The sequence below is a fragment of the Acomys minous genome, assembly GCF_964271855.1.
Source record: "Acomys minous genome assembly, chromosome: 3".
Lineage (NCBI taxonomy): Eukaryota > Metazoa > Chordata > Mammalia > Rodentia > Muridae > Acomys > Acomys minous.
The window spans coordinates 102,006,784-102,025,798 of NC_140485.1; the positions used below are offsets into that span (position 1 = coordinate 102,006,784).

The following is a 19,015-nucleotide window of genomic DNA, read 5'->3' on the forward strand; positions in this document are numbered from 1 at the left end:
GTTGTGTTGCAGATGAGAACAATCTAATATGATGGTCACTTCTGATTTAGCTGGGGCCAGACTTGGATGTCTTTGTTCTTGCTTTAAATGTAGTTAAAGGTAAAACATGAAATTTATTAATTCTGTAAAATTATTAATCTGTACATTGTATTCTGTAAGTGTTTAAATATAAATACACTCTTAAAACGTTGCATACTTCTGAAAAATGAGTTTATTCTTGGCTGTTGCTGAATAGTACAAACAGTGGAATTGTACATTGTTTTGCCATAGAAGTCTTTTGAAAGCTCAGAGGATGGCCCAGTGAGCATAGTGAATGAATGTCTTGGCCTTGCAAGCATAAAGTCCTGAGTGGGAGTCACTTAAACACCTGTAGGCCAGATGTGGTTATGTGTTTCTCTAATTGTGCGCTTCCTATGGTGAGATCCTAGGCAGAGACATGATTCCCAGAATGTCACCAGCCATTTGGAATGCAGTCTCAAAAACAACCAAAACACCTTATCCCAAACAAGTCAGAAAGCCATTGTACTCACACACATGCATGCACTAACATATGGGCATGTATAAATTCTCTGACACACTATGCATAACACACACACACATACACAGACCACACCCACACGTACACACACACACACACACACACACACACACACACACACACCAGGTCAAGAACCACTGAGCAATAATACTCCAAACAAATAAACAAAAAAGGTAGTAAAAATGTAATGCTACTAACTCTGGTGTGATTTTAGCACAATGTCTGCACTTGGGTTATAATATAGCGGTACCCATTAACATCTATAAATAGTGTCTGTCAATTAGAATTTTAAAAATTTCCCATGGAACTTGGAGTACAGAGAATCTATAGGAATAATTTAAATGACCATTACAAAGAAATCAGAATAAAAGAACTATAAAATCAAAAAAGGAACTCAGAGAATTTCATTTCTATTCATACACCCAAGTAGAGATAAAATCAAATAAAAACTACACTTGCTCATTAGCATACAGGGAATATTTTTTAAAAGCACCATTTGCTTTAATATAGAATGTATTACCACAGATACTTATTGTTCAAACCTACATCAGGATTGTTATATATATTTCTTACAGGTACCACCTGGGCTCGGCAGATCCTCAGCTCCATTTACTTTGAGGGTCACCGGAACTGCACTGAAAACACCCTAACAAATGAAAGAGCACCATTCTTTGAGTACAAGAGTCCTAAATTAGACTATGTGAAAATGCCATCACCTCGCATCTTCTCTTCCCACCTTCCATATTACTTAGTACCAAAAGGTCTGAAGAACAAAAAAGCTAAAGTACGTCATAGAGCTTTGGCTTCCTATAGAGCCAAAATGCTTTGCTTTGTGAATAATATTATTACTTCAGTGCTTGTGCTATGATGGTACAAGCAAACATTTTTGAGTTTGTACCTGCATTCTTCCACCAGCCTTCTGAGAGTCGACACCTATGAATTGTACTACAGAACCTAAGTGTGAGAATATTCTACTTACAGAGGTGGCACTGCATTCTAAAAAAACGGGGATAATAAGTTATTCAGAAACCAGCAAAGGATGAATACTTATTTTTCCTCCAGTAACTTGACATGGCTGAAATGTGTTTGTCAATGTGATAGTTATTGGATTGTGTCTCATACTGGCCTTAATTTGCATATCTATACTCAATAATGATGTTGGTGAATATTAGTAATTAATACTCAGTATTATATTTAGTAAAAACTTATTTATTCATTAATTAATAATTTCCACAAATAACCACACACTGAGACTATGATTCATTCAGAATTAAGCATAGAAATGAACATAATAATTACTTTGTTATCACACTATCAGTTGAGTTTCTTCCCGTCCAATGTTCCAGGTGATCACATGAGTGTCTTCTCTGGAATCCAACCATTCTCTTCTCCTTTACCTCCTTCTGCGCCCTCTTTGGGGACCTCCAGCCTCATAACAACAAAACTCCACCTCTTCTATCTGCCAAATTCCATCTTTGAGCATTTTTAAAAAATTAACCAATCCTCTTTAAGTTAGGTGGAGCAAGGTTTACACAACAAGGACAGGTATACCTGAGAATGTGCTTGTCTGAGCAGAGACCTGATTTGGGGTGCAGCAATTAGCATTAAAATACATAGAACCTTTAAACTCATCTCTTGGGTGACAGAGGCAGGCATATCTCTGTGATTTGGAGGCCAGCCTGGTCTACAGAATGATTCCAGAACAGCCAAGGCTACCCAGAAAAATCCTATCTTGAAAACAAAACAAAAAGAAAACAAAAAATCAAAACATACAAAATAAAGACCAACCCTCAAAAACTGAGACTAAACATGTTTGATATGTTTAGTCTCATGATTAGCTTTGGTTTTGAGAAGGTGCTATAGCTTTGCTCTAGCTTTTCATTATTATAAATTTAGATTAATTTTCCTACTGATTTGAATCCTGTCACTTCTGTATACTAATATACGTGTGTCCTTCTTAATTGTTTATAACCTTGTGGTTTAATTGCATTAATAACATTCTCAACTTTAGTATCATCAACCACTGACTTTTTAACATAAATTCATCATTTTCTTATCTTTATTATATTTCATTATTAAAACAATTTTAATGAAATATATTTTAACAGTATTCTTTCCCTCCCCCAAGGCCTTCTAGATTCCCCTCTCCATCTCTGTGCACTCAACATTACAAAGAATATAATTTCTAGGAAGTTGACCTGTGCTTTAGTGCATGTGTGAAACACTATGGAAATCAAAGGATTCCTTCATCTTTTATAGCATGAAATAAGTTGATAACTAACTACATTTTCATAAATATTACCTCGGTGAAAATAAAGATTTCTATGCATAATGAACCATTTTATAATTGTTCAGAACCTTTCATGATAACAATGAACAACTAAAGCAACTTGGTGTGTTTTTTTTTCTGCAGATTCTTTATCTTTACAGAAATCCCAAAGATGTTTTGATCTCCTTTTTTCATTTTTCAAAGTTGATAAATTTCATAGAAGCTACATATACCATAGAACATTTTCTGGACAATTTTCTGGATGGAAAAGGTAACAACATTTATCCCTCTCACTTGTTTACAAAGTACACATGATATTTAAACCGTCTAAATTTAGGGAAGACATAACCAAGAGATGGCGGGGACAGTGGGAAGGTTATAAAGAGCTATGATTTTGAAACAATGTAACCTGAAAAACAAAACCAACAGTTTTCCTGCCAGTGTTGGGGCCATTTAAAGGTTGTCAAATTTGCAACACTGTATATTAAGGGATTTTGGCAAGACCATAAGATATTTAAAAATACTTTATCCATTGTTTCCCTAGATAATGGTATAGGACGTGTCATAAAACTAAAGTTGAGAGTGAAGTTGAGCTCGCATGGCACACATTTGTGAGGAAATTGATGAATTTTTCATGCCATTATTGAGGAGAATTGATGAATGGAAAAGCCATATGGAGTGTGGAATCAGAATCTCACACATTTCTATTGTTATATTCAAGTTTTGTCTCTTGTGGCAAGGAAATACTGCTGCCCAGAGATCTTTTAGAACAGGAGTGGAGACATATGCCTTCAGCTAGAGGAGAAGTAGGAAGTTCCCTTAAGGGTGTCTGTAAAGTCAGACCCTTGGACTTCTTTATTGAAAGGGGTTGAGATTGATTTATTTTATGAGTATTTTGCCTGCATGTATGTCTGTGCACACACATGTGCAGGGAATTCAGTGGTCAGAAGAGGGCATCAGATTCCCCGGAATTGGAGTTATAGTTGGTTTGTGAGCCAGCATGTGAGTGCAGAGGACAACACTCAGGTCCTGTGCAAGAGCAGCCAGTTCCTTAGCCACTGAGTGGTGTCTCCAGCTCCTGACCCTTGACTTTCTCAGTGTCTGCATTCTGTGTCCCTATGTAGGTAAGTTGGTCTGAGCCTAGTGTAATTGTTACACAAACACAACTCTTTTTATGTAATCATATGATGATCCAAGTGTAGTGGCTTCATTTTTGTTTCTGAAGAGTGTGAACCAAAAAAGAAAGGATCCAGTTTGATCTCAGTAGTATGATGCCTTGACTTGTTACTCAGTAACTTTTCCTTTAGTTTTTGGAAGCCGTTGGTTTGATCACATTAGAGGCTGGTATGAACACAGACATGACTTCAATATAATGTTCCTGAGCTATGAAGAAATGAAGAAGGTAAGACACGAATGTTCCCATCTCTGAATTTAAACTACACACTCCCAGGTCCCCTTGTTCCTCACTGCTCCTTGGGCATTTTGTGGAAGGGTGTGTCTGGTATCCAACCCCTCCCTTACTGACTTGAATGCCTTGGGGCTCTTTCTCCCTGGTGATGTCTCTTGTGATTCCTTCTGTGTACCCACTAGTGTCCATAAAGGCAATTTATGGTATCTAGAGGATACTCACCTTTTCAAGAGTTGATAAATCTTCAATTATTTGTATTCGTAGATTCAGTGTGGTATTGCCATTGATGAAAGAAGCATGCATTCATCTTAATCACTCTCTTACACTTTCAGCCTTTATTTGCTCAGGAATCTTCCCAATTTTTAGTAATCATAGTTTAACTTTTAAAATGACAGATGTTCTGCCTTCACTCCTCTCTTCATTGGAGCCAGATGTGATCCCTGTTTCTCTGTATTGTCAGATCTCATTTCATCTGTTTTGTAAGGTTCATCCATTCCCAATAAGTGGTGTTTACATCTCGCTGTGTCTAAATAATACTCTGTTTTATGTATGTGCTGCACATTCATTCATTTCTTTATTAATGAGTTTCTAAGGACATTGCATGCCTTGACTGTAGTGAAGTGTACATCAACGTTAGATGCCAATAAGAGTCTGGAATGCTGAATTTATTTTCATTGGCTCTATAATGAGAAATGGGGTTACCGGATTGTATGGTGGGCCTATTTTTATTGTGTAAGACCTACACTGTTCTCCATTGTGAATGTACTTAATCCACTCAGTGTTTAATCTGATATGTCATCATGGCCATCTAGTTTTTTTTCTTTGTCTTTTTTTTTTAATGCCACTGACTAAAACCAGTGTCTCAAACGTGCCATAAAAATGTTCTTCTGACCTACATCATCAGCCAGAATCTAGATTTTTTAGACAATTTTTATTTTGCTCTATTATTTCCTCGAAGGTAGTAAACAAAATTATGTTGAAAAATGTTCAGGTAATTTCAGTATTTGTAACATTAATTATTCTATTTCTATCACTGTGCGTTTATTTCTTCTTGGCTACAGTACCTTGCTTTTCATGTCCATTCATGATCACCACACAACAAAGACATTTGTAGAAGTAAGTTAATGACTATGATGTAGTTATTGTATGGGCCACATAAACGTCTTTCACATGATCGCTTAAAAAGAAATTAAAGCAGTAGCAAGCTTAGAAAGCCCTTCCTTCACTCCAACAATGCTCAGCTACATGCTCTTGTGATTCTCTTATGGATCAAGCTCTCTGAAACTTATTAGTTCATCACATTTGGGACGCATTTCCAGTTCCTCTGAACTGGCACTTAATATATTCTCAAAAAAGAGATCCATGCATTTGCAGACATCACTTCTCATCTTCTTCTTTGAGGTTGGCTGAGTTGCTGGGAGTTATCTGTCTTGTTGTCCAAGAATATATAATATAATAAAACCGTCTTTAAATGAAGATGGCTATTTTTACTATGCTAATCCTATGGATCCATGAGCACAAGAAATCATTCTAGCTTCTGATATCTTCCATCTTTTTTATAGATGTTGAAGTTCTTGTCTTGCCGGCCTTCACTTGCTTGGTTAGAGTTACCCCAAACTATTTTATATTATTTGTGGCTATTATGAAGGATATTCTTTCCCTAATATCTTGCTCATCCCATATATCATATCTATAAAGTAGGGCTGCTGATTTATTTGAGATAATTTGGTGTCAAGCTAATTTGCTGAAGTTGTTTATCAGCGGTAGGAGTTCCCTGGTAGAATTTTGAGGGTCACTTAAATATACTGTCAAATAATCTGTGAATAGTGATACTTAGACTTCTTACTTTCCCATTTGTATCCCCGTGCTCTCCTTATTTCTCTAGCTAGGACTTCAAGTACCCTATTGTAGAGATGCACTATTGAAGAGAGTGGACAGCATGACTTGTCTCTGTCTCCATTTAATTTGATGTTTGCTACTGGCTTGCTGTATATTGCCTTTATTATGTTTAGGTATGTGCCTTGTATTCCTGATCTCTCCAAGACTTTCAACACGAAGGGGTGTTGGATTGTGGCAATAGCTTTTCAGCATCTGATGAGTTGACTTTTAGTGTTTTCTATCAGTTTATTTATAAAGTAGATTACATTGATGGATTTTTGTATATTGCCCCGGCCCACCATGCCTGGGATGAATCCTACTTGATCATGGTGGATAATGTTTATGAGGTGTTCTTGGAATTTGTTTGTGAGTATTTTATTGAATATTTTTTTGCATCAATGTTCAGAAGGAAAATTTGTCTGAAGGTTTCTTTCTTTGTTGGGTCTTTGTGTGGTCTGGGTCTCCTCATGACTGTGGCCTCATAATGAGTTTGACCATGTTTCTTCTGTTTCTGTTTTGTGGAATAGTTTCAGGAGTGTTGGTGTTAGCTCTTCCTTGAAAGTCTGTTAGAATCCTGCAGTTAAAGATCTGGCCTTGGCCTTTTGAAAAACCATAATTTCATGTGATCATATTTGCCAGTTTTCCCATTACTTTCTAAACTATTGAAGTCCTTCTCAGAAAGTGCTTGCCTATTCTACTTTTTTCTTACTCTATTAAATTTTCGAGAAATCCCAGTCATGGATTTGGTCATATTGACTTTTTCTTCTACTCCTTCCAAATCCATCCCTCTTCTGTACCTAGTCAAAATTGAATCCACCTTTTCCACTCTTTTGCTATGAAGTACAATTTGTTCTGCCCATATGCATTTATAAAAATCATTCCCAAGATTTTTATTTTGTCTTCTTTGGATTCTCTATTTTATTCCTTGTCCTGTTTTTTAACTAGGTTTTTTGTTTTTCTTAATGATGTTTCGTTTAAGTTTGTTTTCATTTATTCGTTTAAGTTTATTTAGTCCTTTCCATATTCTAGGTACTAACACTATATCAGTTGTGTAGGTGCTAAAATTTCCCTATTCATTAGACTACTTCTTCAGTCAAATGGTAGCTTCCTTTACTGTACAAAACTTATTCATGAGGTCCCTGTTGGCCTTAATTCTTTGTGTGGCTCCCTCTTTGTCATAAATCAGATGAATATAAGACTGAGTGCTTATATGTAGGTGGTCAATTCTATTGCACTGATAAATGTGTCTGTTTTCATGCTAGCACCATGATGTTTTTTATCACTGTAGCTATGCAGTAAAATTGTACCTATTCTGGGAAGATTTGTGATATTTTGTTTTGTTTTGTCAGCTTGATACAAACTAGTGTTATATTGGAGGAGGAACTTCAATTGAACAAATGCCTTCATCATATTGGCTGTAGACAAGTGTGTGAGTCAATGCCTTATTTAATGATTTATGAAGTAGGGTCCAGCGCACTGTGGGTGGCATCACCCCGGGGCAGGTGGTCCTGGTTTGTGTAAGAAAGCAGGGTGAGGAAGACATGAGGAGTAAGTTAGTAAGCAGAGTTCTTCCATTGTTCTCTCCAGTTCCTCCCTTTAGGTCCTCACTTCCCCTGATGATGGAGTCCTCTCTGTGAGACAAAATAAAATTTTCTATCCCACATTGTTTTTGGTCAATGCTTTATCACAAAGAAATGATACAAAATTCGGTAGATGGTTGTCATAGTTTTTTAAGCTGCGATGCAATTTTACTTAGAGTATTCTGGTTGACTTTTAATTTGGATGGCCTATCTATCGTTGAAAGTGAACTATTGGAATTGTCAACCAGTATTTTCTCAGACTCTCTCTGAATTTTTATGCTTGTTGATATTTCCTTCACAAAATGAAGTCCTAATTTCACAGTTACAATTTTACTATAAGAATTTGTATCCAATACTTGGTTATAAGTCACTGTAATATAATGCTGAGCCATTTATACAAATTTTAATAGTACATTAAAATGATACATTAAGCTCCAGATAAGGAATTTCGCTCACATGCTCTGTTTATGTAATTACTATAGCATACTGAGTCCAATAATTTTTTAATTAACTTTTGAAATGTGAAAGTATGAATACATAAAATTTAACCTCTCCTTGAAGGTTATTTACATATTTAATGTCTTTTCCAATAAATTTTGCAATATTTTGTTCTATTATTTTTAGTTATATTTTAAGAAGAGCTGTACTGAATGTAGATTATTTGTTTGGCTTTTTCTGTTTGTTTGTGTTCTTTCAATAATATTTGTGTAATTTCTGACTGCCATTGTTAACTCTAATGCTAAGTTTATTGCTGTTATGATGTACCATTGAAGAAGTTTTTATATCAATACCTACACATTCATGGAGTATTTGTATGGTTTAGACTTTGTTCTATATGTCATTGTTATATTGTGAACACTTTCTACAATGAAAACCACGTGACCTGCTTAGTAGTGACCGACTTAGTGTGCTTCCCTTTACCTTCTGCTTATCTTGCTGTTGACTAACTTTTCTTTTCTTTCCTATCCCTAACACTGTAGCAGCAGAGCCAGAAAAGTCTGAGTTAATCCCAACATCACTTGGAAAGGTTTATATATTTATCTATTGATTATGATTTCATGTGTAGGTATTTTATAGGTAGCATTCTGTGTTTGAAGGAAATTCTTTCTAATATTGTTTGCAGTATTACTGAAAAAAAATTCCAGTTATCAATGTCAGTAACCATATTAGTTTCTTTCCTGAACCTACTATATTCCCCATTCACTACTTTGCTTATGTTGATCCATCTTTGCCATCCAGAAAGGAATTCTTCAATTACATACATAATCATGTCTCATGTTTGTCAATAATGCGTACTTCTATTACAATGTCAGTAATTTCTCAACCCATGACTATTTCAGGACCTCAGAAGCTCAGTGCTTAAAATCTGCAGTTTTCTGGAGAAAGATCTGAGTGAGGAAGACGTGGATGCTGTTGTGAGACAAGCTACATTTCAGACCATGAAATCTGACCCACGAGCAAATTATGAAAATATTTTAAATTCTGTATTTGGGGTGACCAAGAAGGAAGGCAGTATGATGCGCAAAGGTTAGACTCAGTGGTCGTTTGTAATCAGAGTACTAAGAGTCTCTAGACAGATTACAGTGAGTCTCTAGACAGATTACCAAAAGTAGCACTGGGATTCCAATTTGTTTATCCAGGACATAAAGACACTGGGATACCAGAAAACAACAACAACAACAACAACAACAAAATAATGGACAGATAACTGAGCATCTCACCACAATTTAATAGTATTTTAGAAAATATTTAGAAATATTTATAGGTTTAGTTATTTAATAAGTATGGATTTCCTTCTGTATAGATATATGGCTCAAATATTTTATGGTATATCAACGGAAGCAATGGATATTTTAGAAGAGGCAACTGTAAATTTTGCTACTTTATTTTATTTTGAAAGAAAGTCATCCTTTTTGGTCTAAGCTGGCATCACAGACACTATGAAGCTCAGACTGGCCTAGAATTTGAATTCCTCCTGCCTCTAGACTTGAGGCAATTTTCATAGTTTAATTGTTTTTCTTTAGGATATCATTTTTTTTTAAATCCCATACTGTATAAAGTGTATATTTGAACTTCAGGGGGCTAAATTGCTCTTTCCTTATGTGTTATTTTTTCTTCATAATTACACAACATTTACATAACTTCACACAATAATTAGAGAGGTATCTTACCCTATCACCTGAAACAGAATTATATATCAATATTTAATTTTATATTTCCATTTTTAAGACATGGTCTTATTCAAGAGACTCAGGCTGGGTTTGAACTTGCTTTGTGTAACTGAGGAGGATGCCCTCCCACTTAGTCCTGCCTCTCCTTCTCAAGCCATGAGAATACAAGTAAGAGCAGCCATATCCAGTCACTATGTCCTTACTATGTGTCAGAAGTTGTTAAGAAAGAGTGACTCTCCCTAAGTCTTTATTCCCCAAACACAGAATTTTAATTCAATAAGTGGTTTCATGCAGCACATTATAGCATAACTAGACATGTATTTTGATTACTTTAAGTAATTCATTACTTACTTCTATGAGGATGGACACATTTTTAAGCATTTTATTGAAATTTCTCTAGATTTTGGTAATGTATGAGAATGTGCTTTTTTTTCTCTTCTCCCATTTAACTTCCCTTTAGTTCTTATTCTCTACCTAGACCACTGCTCATCAATTCTCATACCAATATGAGTTTTCTGTCCATTACAAATGTAAGGAATGCTGTTTGTGCAATCACATGTGATAGCAGGAAATATTGTGCTATTGTTTCCATTTTAAAGGGCTGGTTACGGTGACTTCAAAAATGTATCCTATAGAATCACAGCAGTGGCAGCTGTGGTGCCCTCTCTGACTTTGACAATATTATCTGAAAGTCTGGGTCTCATTTACTCTGAAAATGGAGGAATTCACAATGTCAAATTATATATCATATATATCATTCATTAATATGGGGGTGAGAACAATTTAAATATTAAAAGTCCCCAATGATGGCATTCTGCAATCGAATTTTGTTTCTGGCACTTACATTGCTCTTTGATTTTTTATTACAAATTTTAGTTAAAATATTACATAATTTCCTTCATTTCTTGTGTTACAGTTAACCCCAGCTGTGCTCCCTTCAAGCCAGCCTTCTTCAGCCATGTGCTTTCCTCACAGCCTCTCAAACTGATGGCCTTCTTTTGATTCTTATTCTGACATATACAAATGCATAAATATTTATATACAACCTGTTGATTCCTTTTTACATGGGCTGTATTATTTTCAGGACTACCTACTTTGTATTTGTTAACCAATTCAGGAGCTTATTCCTAGGAGACATTAATTCTTCTTCTCTCAGCAGTCATTAGTTGCCAGGTGTTTTGTCTTTTTATTTTTTATTAATTCTTTTTTTTCTGTTCTTTTTTTTTTTACTTTTTTTTCTCCTTTATTAATTTATTCTTGTTACATCTCAATGGTTATCCCATCCCTTGTATCCTCCCATTTTTCCCTCCCTCCCATTTTCCCCTTATTCCCCTCCCCCATGATTGTTCCTGAGGGGGATTACCTCCCCCTGTATATGCTCATAGGGTTTCAAGTCTCTTCTTGGTAACAAATTTCCCACCATCCAACCCAGTCCCATTCATTAACCCATTTCATTACATCTGACCTCTGTCTTTTTCTATCAGTTTGGAGAAGTGGAAGCAAAAAAAACATAAACTAAAAAGAAAAATTAATTAACTAATACTTAAAAAGAAAATCATCTCTCGATGGAAGATACAGTGCGTCATGGTATGCCACACACCATACACTTTTGTCCAAAAAGATTTACTTACACATGTTCATTACGATGTGTCATCGGTCTGGTTAAAGGACTCTGTTATCAGCTCTATTATCAATATTAGATCCTTACTGGGACTCCTGTTGGATATCCTGTTTTTGCAGCAGGCTAGAAGCAGGGACAGCCCTCCTGCCCTCACACCCTAGGGCCAGCTCAATGGGACCATTGCCACCAGGGCCAGCTCTACTAGGCTGCCCAGACTATGCAAGCCTGATATGCTGAGTGCTGCAGGGGTGGGGTCAGCTCTCCAGTCCTCATGTTCTAGAGGTCATCTCACAAGACTGACACAGGTATTGGCTGACCGGGAACATATCTTGGAACGTATCTCCCATTCCCACACTAGCAGGGCAGACTGGGATGACTCATCAGCATCCTCCCTCATAGAGACTTTTCTGCTGTCTTGCCTATGAGAGGTATGGGGCCTGTGCTCCTGAGGGCTGCAGCTATCAAGAGATAGTACCAGCACTCTTACACTCAGGCCACCAGAGCCAGCTTTCCCCTGCTGACCAGGCAAAGTATGGAGCCAGGTGTCCTGCAGCAGGTGAAGGGTCCTGTAGTTCTTGTCCAGATGATTAGAACCTTGAAACTTCTTCCTTCCTTGCTATTATGGCAGTTGATATTTACCCTGTTCATGTCTTGCTTAGGCAGCCAGGTTGTTGAGACATCATAAATATCTCTTCTCTGTATAGCATCTCTGTCATTTCTAGGGGTACATTATCACTCTTGCTACCCCTCTTCCATAATGTTTATTGCGTCTTAGGCCTAGGAGTCATGTTATAAGTGTGTCACTAGGAGTGAGCTCCATAGGAGCCATGTTCTCTGCCTTAGGGTTACTGTTATGCTTTTCTGTAACAATTTGTATTTCTATAAAGAGCAAATGCTGGGGTGACAGATAACAGCTACACTTATCTGTAGTAAAGTATGTCTTTTAGAATTCAGGTATGAATTTTTCTCCTCTAGTACACTGATGGTAGTAGCTTCTTTTCTAAACACTAGGACCCTGCTTGGCACGGTGTCACATGCCTTTAATCCAAGCACCCCAGAGGTACTGGAAGGCGACGCTCTCAGCTCAAGTTCAGCCTGCTATACAAAGCAGGTTCCTTGAATTTTTGATCTTAGCCATTCTGATGGGTGTCAGATGGAATCTCAGAGTTGTTTTGATTTGCATTTCTCTGATGACTAAAGACATTGAGCATTTCTTTAGGTGTTTCTCAGACATTCGATATTCCTCTGTTGTGAAGTCTCTCTTTAGTTCTGAGCCCCATTTCTCAATTGGGTTATTTGGTTTGGTGGTGTTTGATTTCTTGAGTTCTTTATAGATTTTGGATAGTAGACCTTTGTCAGATGTAGCGTTGGTAAAGATCTTTTCCCAGTCTATAGGTTGTTGCTTTGTTCTGTTGATAGTGTCTCCTGCCTTACAGAAGCTTCTCAGTCTCATGAGGTCCCATGTATTAATTGTTGACCTTAAGGCCTGGGTTGTTGGTGTTCTGTTCAGGAAGTTACCCTCCATGCCAATGTGTTCCAGGATCTTCCCCACTTTTTCCTCTAACCAATTTAATGTCTCTGGTTTTATGTTGAGGTCTTTGATCCACTTGGACTTGAGTTTTGTGCATGGTGACAAATATGGATCTAATTGCATTTTTTTTTTACATTTAGACATCTAGTTAGTCCAGCATCATTTTTTGAAGATGATATCCTTTTTTCATTGAATAGATTTTTCTTCTTTGTCAAAAATCTAGTAACCATATGTGTGTGGATTATTTCTGGGTCTTTGATTAGATTGCATTGATCAACCAGCCTATTGCTATGCCAGTACCATGCTGTTTTAATTACTGTTGCTTTATAGTACAGCTTGAGATCAGGAATCTAAGTGAGAGAAACATGGGAGAAGGGGGAAATAGAAGGATCCAGAGGGTCCTAGAAACCTACAAGAAGAACATTACATCGGGCAGATCTGGCCCATAGGTCCTGCTGAAACTATGGCACCAGCCAAGGAAAATATGTTCAATAAACTTTGAATCCCTACCCAGATCTAGCCAATGGAAAGGACATTCTCCACAATTGAGTGGAGAGTGGGGACTGATCTTCACATGAACTCTGGTGCCTCATATTTGATGACCTCCCCTTGATAGGAAGGCTTGGTGGCACTCAGAGGAAGTATAGCAGGCTACCAAGAAGAGACTTGATACCTTATGAGCATATACAGGGGGAGGAGGTCCCCTTCAGTCACATTCATAGGGGAGTGGAGTAGGGGGAAATCGGGAGGGAGGGAGGAATGAGAGGATACAAGGGATGGGATAACAATTGAGGTGTAATATGAATAAATTAATAAAATATTAAAAAACAAAACCAAAGCAGGTTCCAGGACAGTCAGAGCTACACACAGAAACCATGTCTCAAAAAACAAAAAGTTAGAAATGAAGTAAAATCCATGACCTTGCAAGGCCCATGTAGGAGCTTTCTCCCTGAAATCCAGAACTGATTCAACATATATAAGCACATAGATGTAATGAGTCACATAGATGGACCTAGTGACCACAATCACATGATCACATCAATAGCTTTAAAAAATGCCTTTGATGAAATCAAACATACTTTCATTACAAAAGTCCTAGTGAGTGTAGAACTTGAGTGAATGTACATCAACATATTAAAAGCTACCTAGGGCACTCCTTCAGCCAACATCCTAAATTACTTAAACTTAAAAACTAAATTACTTAAATTAAAAACTTAAAGGTATCTCATTAAAAACAGGAATTGGACAGGGCTACCCGCTATATCCAGTGATTTTTAGCGTAGTGTTTGAAGCACTAGCTAAGACATGAAGGAAATTAAAGAGATATAGGCAGAAAAAAAGAAGTCATAGTAACATGATATTTTGTGATATAATATGATAGTATACATAAGAGAATGCAAAAATTCCACAAGAAGCCTGTAGGAACTTCACTTTGACCTGAATTTCAGGATACAAAACCAGCTTACAAAAATTACTGGCCTTCCTACACACCAATAGCAAACATGCTGCAAAGGAGATCTAATCCCATTTACAGGATCTTCAAAGGCAGTGAGACACCTTGGAATGAACCTAACCAAGAAAATGAAAAGCCTCTGCAATGGAAAGTTTAAGTCTTGAGGAAGCCCTATTCCCATTTTTCTGAGATAGCACCAGGTAGATCTCCAAGGTGCTTGTACTAGTTTGCGTTCCCACCAGCAATGAAGGAGTGTTCCTCCTTCTCCACATCCTCGCCAGCATGTGGTGTCACTTGAGTTTTTGATCTTAGCCATTCTGATGGGTGTAAGATGGAATCTCAGAGTTGTTTTGATTTGCATTTCTCTGATGACTAACAACGTTGAACATTTCCTTAAGTGTTTCTCAGCCATTTGATATTCCTCTGTTGTGAAGTCTCTGTTTAGTTCTGAGCCCCCTTTCTCAATTGAGTTAATTTGGTTTGGTGGTGTTTAATTTCTTGAGTTCTTTATATAGTTTGAATAGTAGACCTTTGTCAGATGTAGCGTTGGTGAAGATCTTTTCCCAGTGTATAGGTTGTTGCTTTGTTCTGTTGATAGTGTCTCCTGCCTTACAGAAGCTTCTCAGCCTCACGAGGTCCCATGTATTAATTGTTGACTTTAAGGCCTGGGTTGTTGGAGTTCTGTTCAGGAAGTTGTCTCCTGTGCCAATATGTTCCAGGATCTCCCCCACTTTTTCCTCTAATGGATTTAGTGTCTCTGGTTTTATGTTGAGGTCTTTAATCCACTTGGATTCCACTCCTAGGAATATGTCCAGAAGATGCTCCAGCACATAACAGGGACATATGTTCTACCATGTTCACAGCAGCCTTATTCATAATAGCCAGAATATGGAAACAGCCTAGGTATCCCTCAGTAGAAGAATGGATAAAGGAATTGTGGTACATTTACACTGTGGAATACTACTCAGCTATTAAAAACAAGGAATTTCTAAAATTTGTGGACAAATGGATTGAACTAGAAATGATCATAATGAGTGAGTTAACCCAGAAGCAGAAAGACTCAAATGGAATATGCTAACTTCCATCTGGAAACTAGCCCAAGGGGCATGTCCCATGAAAGTCTTCACTTATCAGGAAAGTGGGACAGAGGAGAGGACATCCTGTTGGGACTTTAGGCGAAAGAAGTATGGGAGAATTGGGAAATAGAAGGATCCAGAGGGTACTAGAAACTTACAAGAAGAACATTGTTATGGGCAGATCTCAGCCCAGAGGTCTTGCTCAAATTATGACACCTGCAAAGAAATATACATGTAGTAAACATCGAACCCCTACTCAGATCTAGCAAATGGTCAGGACATTCTCCATAGTTGAGCTGAGGGGGGAGGGGACTGACTTTCACATGAACTCTAATGCCCCATATATGACCACGTCCCCTGGTTGGGGAGGCCTGGTGGCACTCAGAGGAAGGATAGCAGGCTCCCAAGAAGAGACTTGATACCCTATGAGCATATACAGGGAAGGAGGCCCCCCTCAGTCAGTCATAGGTGAGGAAAGTAGGGAGAAATCTGGAGGGAGGAATGGGAGGATACAAGAGATTGGATAACCATTGAGATGTAAAATGAATGAATTAATAAATTAAAAATGATTTAATAAAAAAGAAAAGTTTAAGCCTGTGGAGAGTTTAAGGAAGACATTATAAATAAAAAGATCTCCCACGTTCATGGACTGGAATATAGAGAAAATGATAATTTTGCCAAAAGCAATGTATAGATCCAATGCAATGCCAATCAAAATGTCAACAATATTCTCAGACATACAAAAAGGCCGTTGTATAATTAATACTGAAAAACCCACTTAGTCTAAGCAATCATAACAAAAAAACCCCACTGGTGGGATTCTCATTCCAGGTTGCAAAATATATTATAGAGATATAACAATAAAAACAATGTGGTCCGGTCACAGAATAGATATAAAGTCCAAGGGGGCAGGAAAACTCAAACATGACAATGTATAATTAGAGCCATGTGATATATGTTACATTTTATTGGTTAATATAGTTGATTAGTATGATACATGACACAGGCTAAAATACATTTCAAAGACTCTCATGTATTTGTCTTTGCTAAGGCTTTTCTTTCTTTGTAAAAATTGGTTATGTTTGGTTGGCTGATCCATGGGCAGTGACATGTTAGTGTCTTAAATGTGTTATTGCATACATTTCTTTCAGTGTTCATTATCCTATAAAGGAAGGTGAGGTACCATTCTCAGCACAAAACACAAAGTATTTTGCATGAGTGGCCGAACATACTGAAGTTAGTTAGAGTGACCTTTGCTTTGGGAGGTCCACTAACTTGCTTTTCTGCTGTCTCTGTGCTTTTGCCATTAGGTACCATCGGAGACTGGAAGCATCATTTGACTGTGGAGCAAAATGAAAGATTTGACATGATATTCAAGAAGAATATGAACAATTTTCCCTTGAAGTTTACCTGGGATATAAATGAAGACTAGAATTCCATCTTATATTTGCATAACATAAACATACAAGTCCATTCATTAGAAGCCATATTGTAATAGCAATATTGATATGTTACCATATTTCAATCATTAAATATCAAGCCATATAAAGGTACAAAATGAGTAAACTATGCATTAATTAAGCATAATGAGACTAAAAATTTATTTCAAATCATAGCGTTAAGTTAGTTTATTTCTGACTTAGCATGGTCACTATGCACAAATGACATAAATCATGATGTTTTGTGGTGTAGGAAATGCTGCAAATACTATTTTGCAGTACACCTTTTAACTTCATCCTCTGCAATTAAGTTTTGGATTAAGAAATATTAAACACCTTCCCATTCACACAATAAAATTTTAACTTTGACTGAGTCAAGAATGTGTAATTTTTTAACTTGGAAAACTAGCAAAGCATTGAAGGCAAACAGAATTGACAATTTAAGAGGTATAAAAGAGGGAAGATGTACTCATTTACTTAAAAAGGCTAATATTTTGTTGATGAATTTGGTTGTTTAATTATTTTTGTATTATTACACAATGGATTTCTATTACTATTTTCAACATTTGTGAATAACGAACTTAATATTTTCTTTTACTCATATATATAATATTATTGATACTGTGAACTAAATTTGAAGATAGTGACAGGAAAATATCTAGAAGTCAACTTAAATGTCTCAAAAGCCTTTCCTCATGATTTAAATGTGTGTGTGTTTCAATTTATTGTCAGTTTTAATATAGTAACATTAACAGAATCTCAGCTTAGAAAACCTGAGGACCGAGGAGTTAGGTCCTTGCTATGGGTACATGAGCACTGAGGGCAGTCAGACAATTGCTGTCTCAGCTGGCAAGGGAGTGTGGCTATAACCCTGAGTTGTCCACTCCTCAAGGCTGGGTGGCTAAGCTGTATTGATGTGGTAGTAGAAGGCTGGAAGGTCCTAGAGCATTGTTGCTCCCTATTCCACATTGAAATCTTGGAAACCCTGCTTCTGATATCAGGGATAGATTCAGCACCATCAGCAAGTGGGCAAATTACCTGGGTGATGAGAGGGAAGGCCAAATGCACACATGGAGGAGCTATCTTCCTTTGGCCATACCAATTTTTATCTAAATTACTACAGAAAGTTGACACAATTGGGGAGCGTCTTTCCAAATCAGCCAAGGCAGGATACTTATTCTGGGAGGCTCTCTGCTCAGATATTTTGATTTATGGCAAGTTGATGTTATAACCAACAACAGTTATACTTATTCTTAATTCAGGGTAGTGTTGGGTTTCTTTTGTTTTTGTTTTGTTTGTTTGTTTGTTTTGTTTTCATTTTTTAGCTTCAGCATGTTGAATCTAGAGATAGCAGTGTTCCATGCACACCGGTGATGAAGGCCGGTGGGGGCGGGGACAAAATTGAAGGGAATGACATGCTGGAGAGGTCTAAGGAAGAGGAGAGAGAAGAATAGGTTTGAAGGGGACATTTGTAGATTTTAAAGACTGTTTGGTAGTGTCATTGAGTGAAGGAGCGCTATGACCAAATAACAAAAAAGAAAGAAAGAAAGAAAGAAAGAAAGAAAGAAAGAAAGAAAGAAAGAGAAAGAAGAAAAGAAATTTAAGAAGCCAAAGGAAACACCACAAATTAGAGACAGATGTCATAAGAGTGGAAATAACAGTTTTAATTCACAAAGTAAAAGAAGCAAGCTCAGGACAAATTAAAGAAATGATAGCATCTGTTAAAAACCTTGATTAATTTATGAATATGAACTCAAATGCAGTTAATTGTAGGTGATGTTCTACTGCCTTGGCTGTAAAGCTTTTCCTTCATATCCAAGATCAGGTTAAGTAGGAAACTTCATTTTTTTCCTACAAAACTTGTTTATTTCTCAACAAAGAGCCTTGCTATGCTGTTTTCAGTTGCTAATCATGTCACAACCAACTAATCAGTGTCAGTGTAAGCATCAAGTGTCACTGTGTTTTACAAGTTGTTTTTCTCAAATATTTTAATATATAATGTTCAAATATTTTATGTTGCTGGGAGCCTTCATTTCACCCCTCATCTGCCA

The 19,015-nt window shown here is 36.9% G+C and overlaps 1 protein-coding gene across 1 annotated transcript in view; it reads left to right on the forward strand.

Annotated features, from left to right (window-relative positions):
• The window catches only part of LOC311593968 (amine sulfotransferase-like), a 30,527-nt gene extending 12,894 nt beyond the window's left edge, over positions 1-17,633 (forward strand). The window contains exons 3-7 of the mRNA XM_084775392.1: positions 1,114-1,322; positions 2,952-3,078; positions 4,115-4,209; positions 9,014-9,200; positions 16,836-17,633. Coding sequence (XP_084631518.1) covers positions 1,114-1,322; positions 2,952-3,078; positions 4,115-4,209; positions 9,014-9,200; positions 16,836-16,957 — 740 coding nt within the window. The 3' untranslated portion in view covers positions 16,958-17,633. The remainder of the gene's footprint in view (positions 1-1,113; positions 1,323-2,951; positions 3,079-4,114; positions 4,210-9,013; positions 9,201-16,835) is intronic.
• The last annotated feature ends 1,382 nt before the right edge of the window (positions 17,634-19,015 follow it).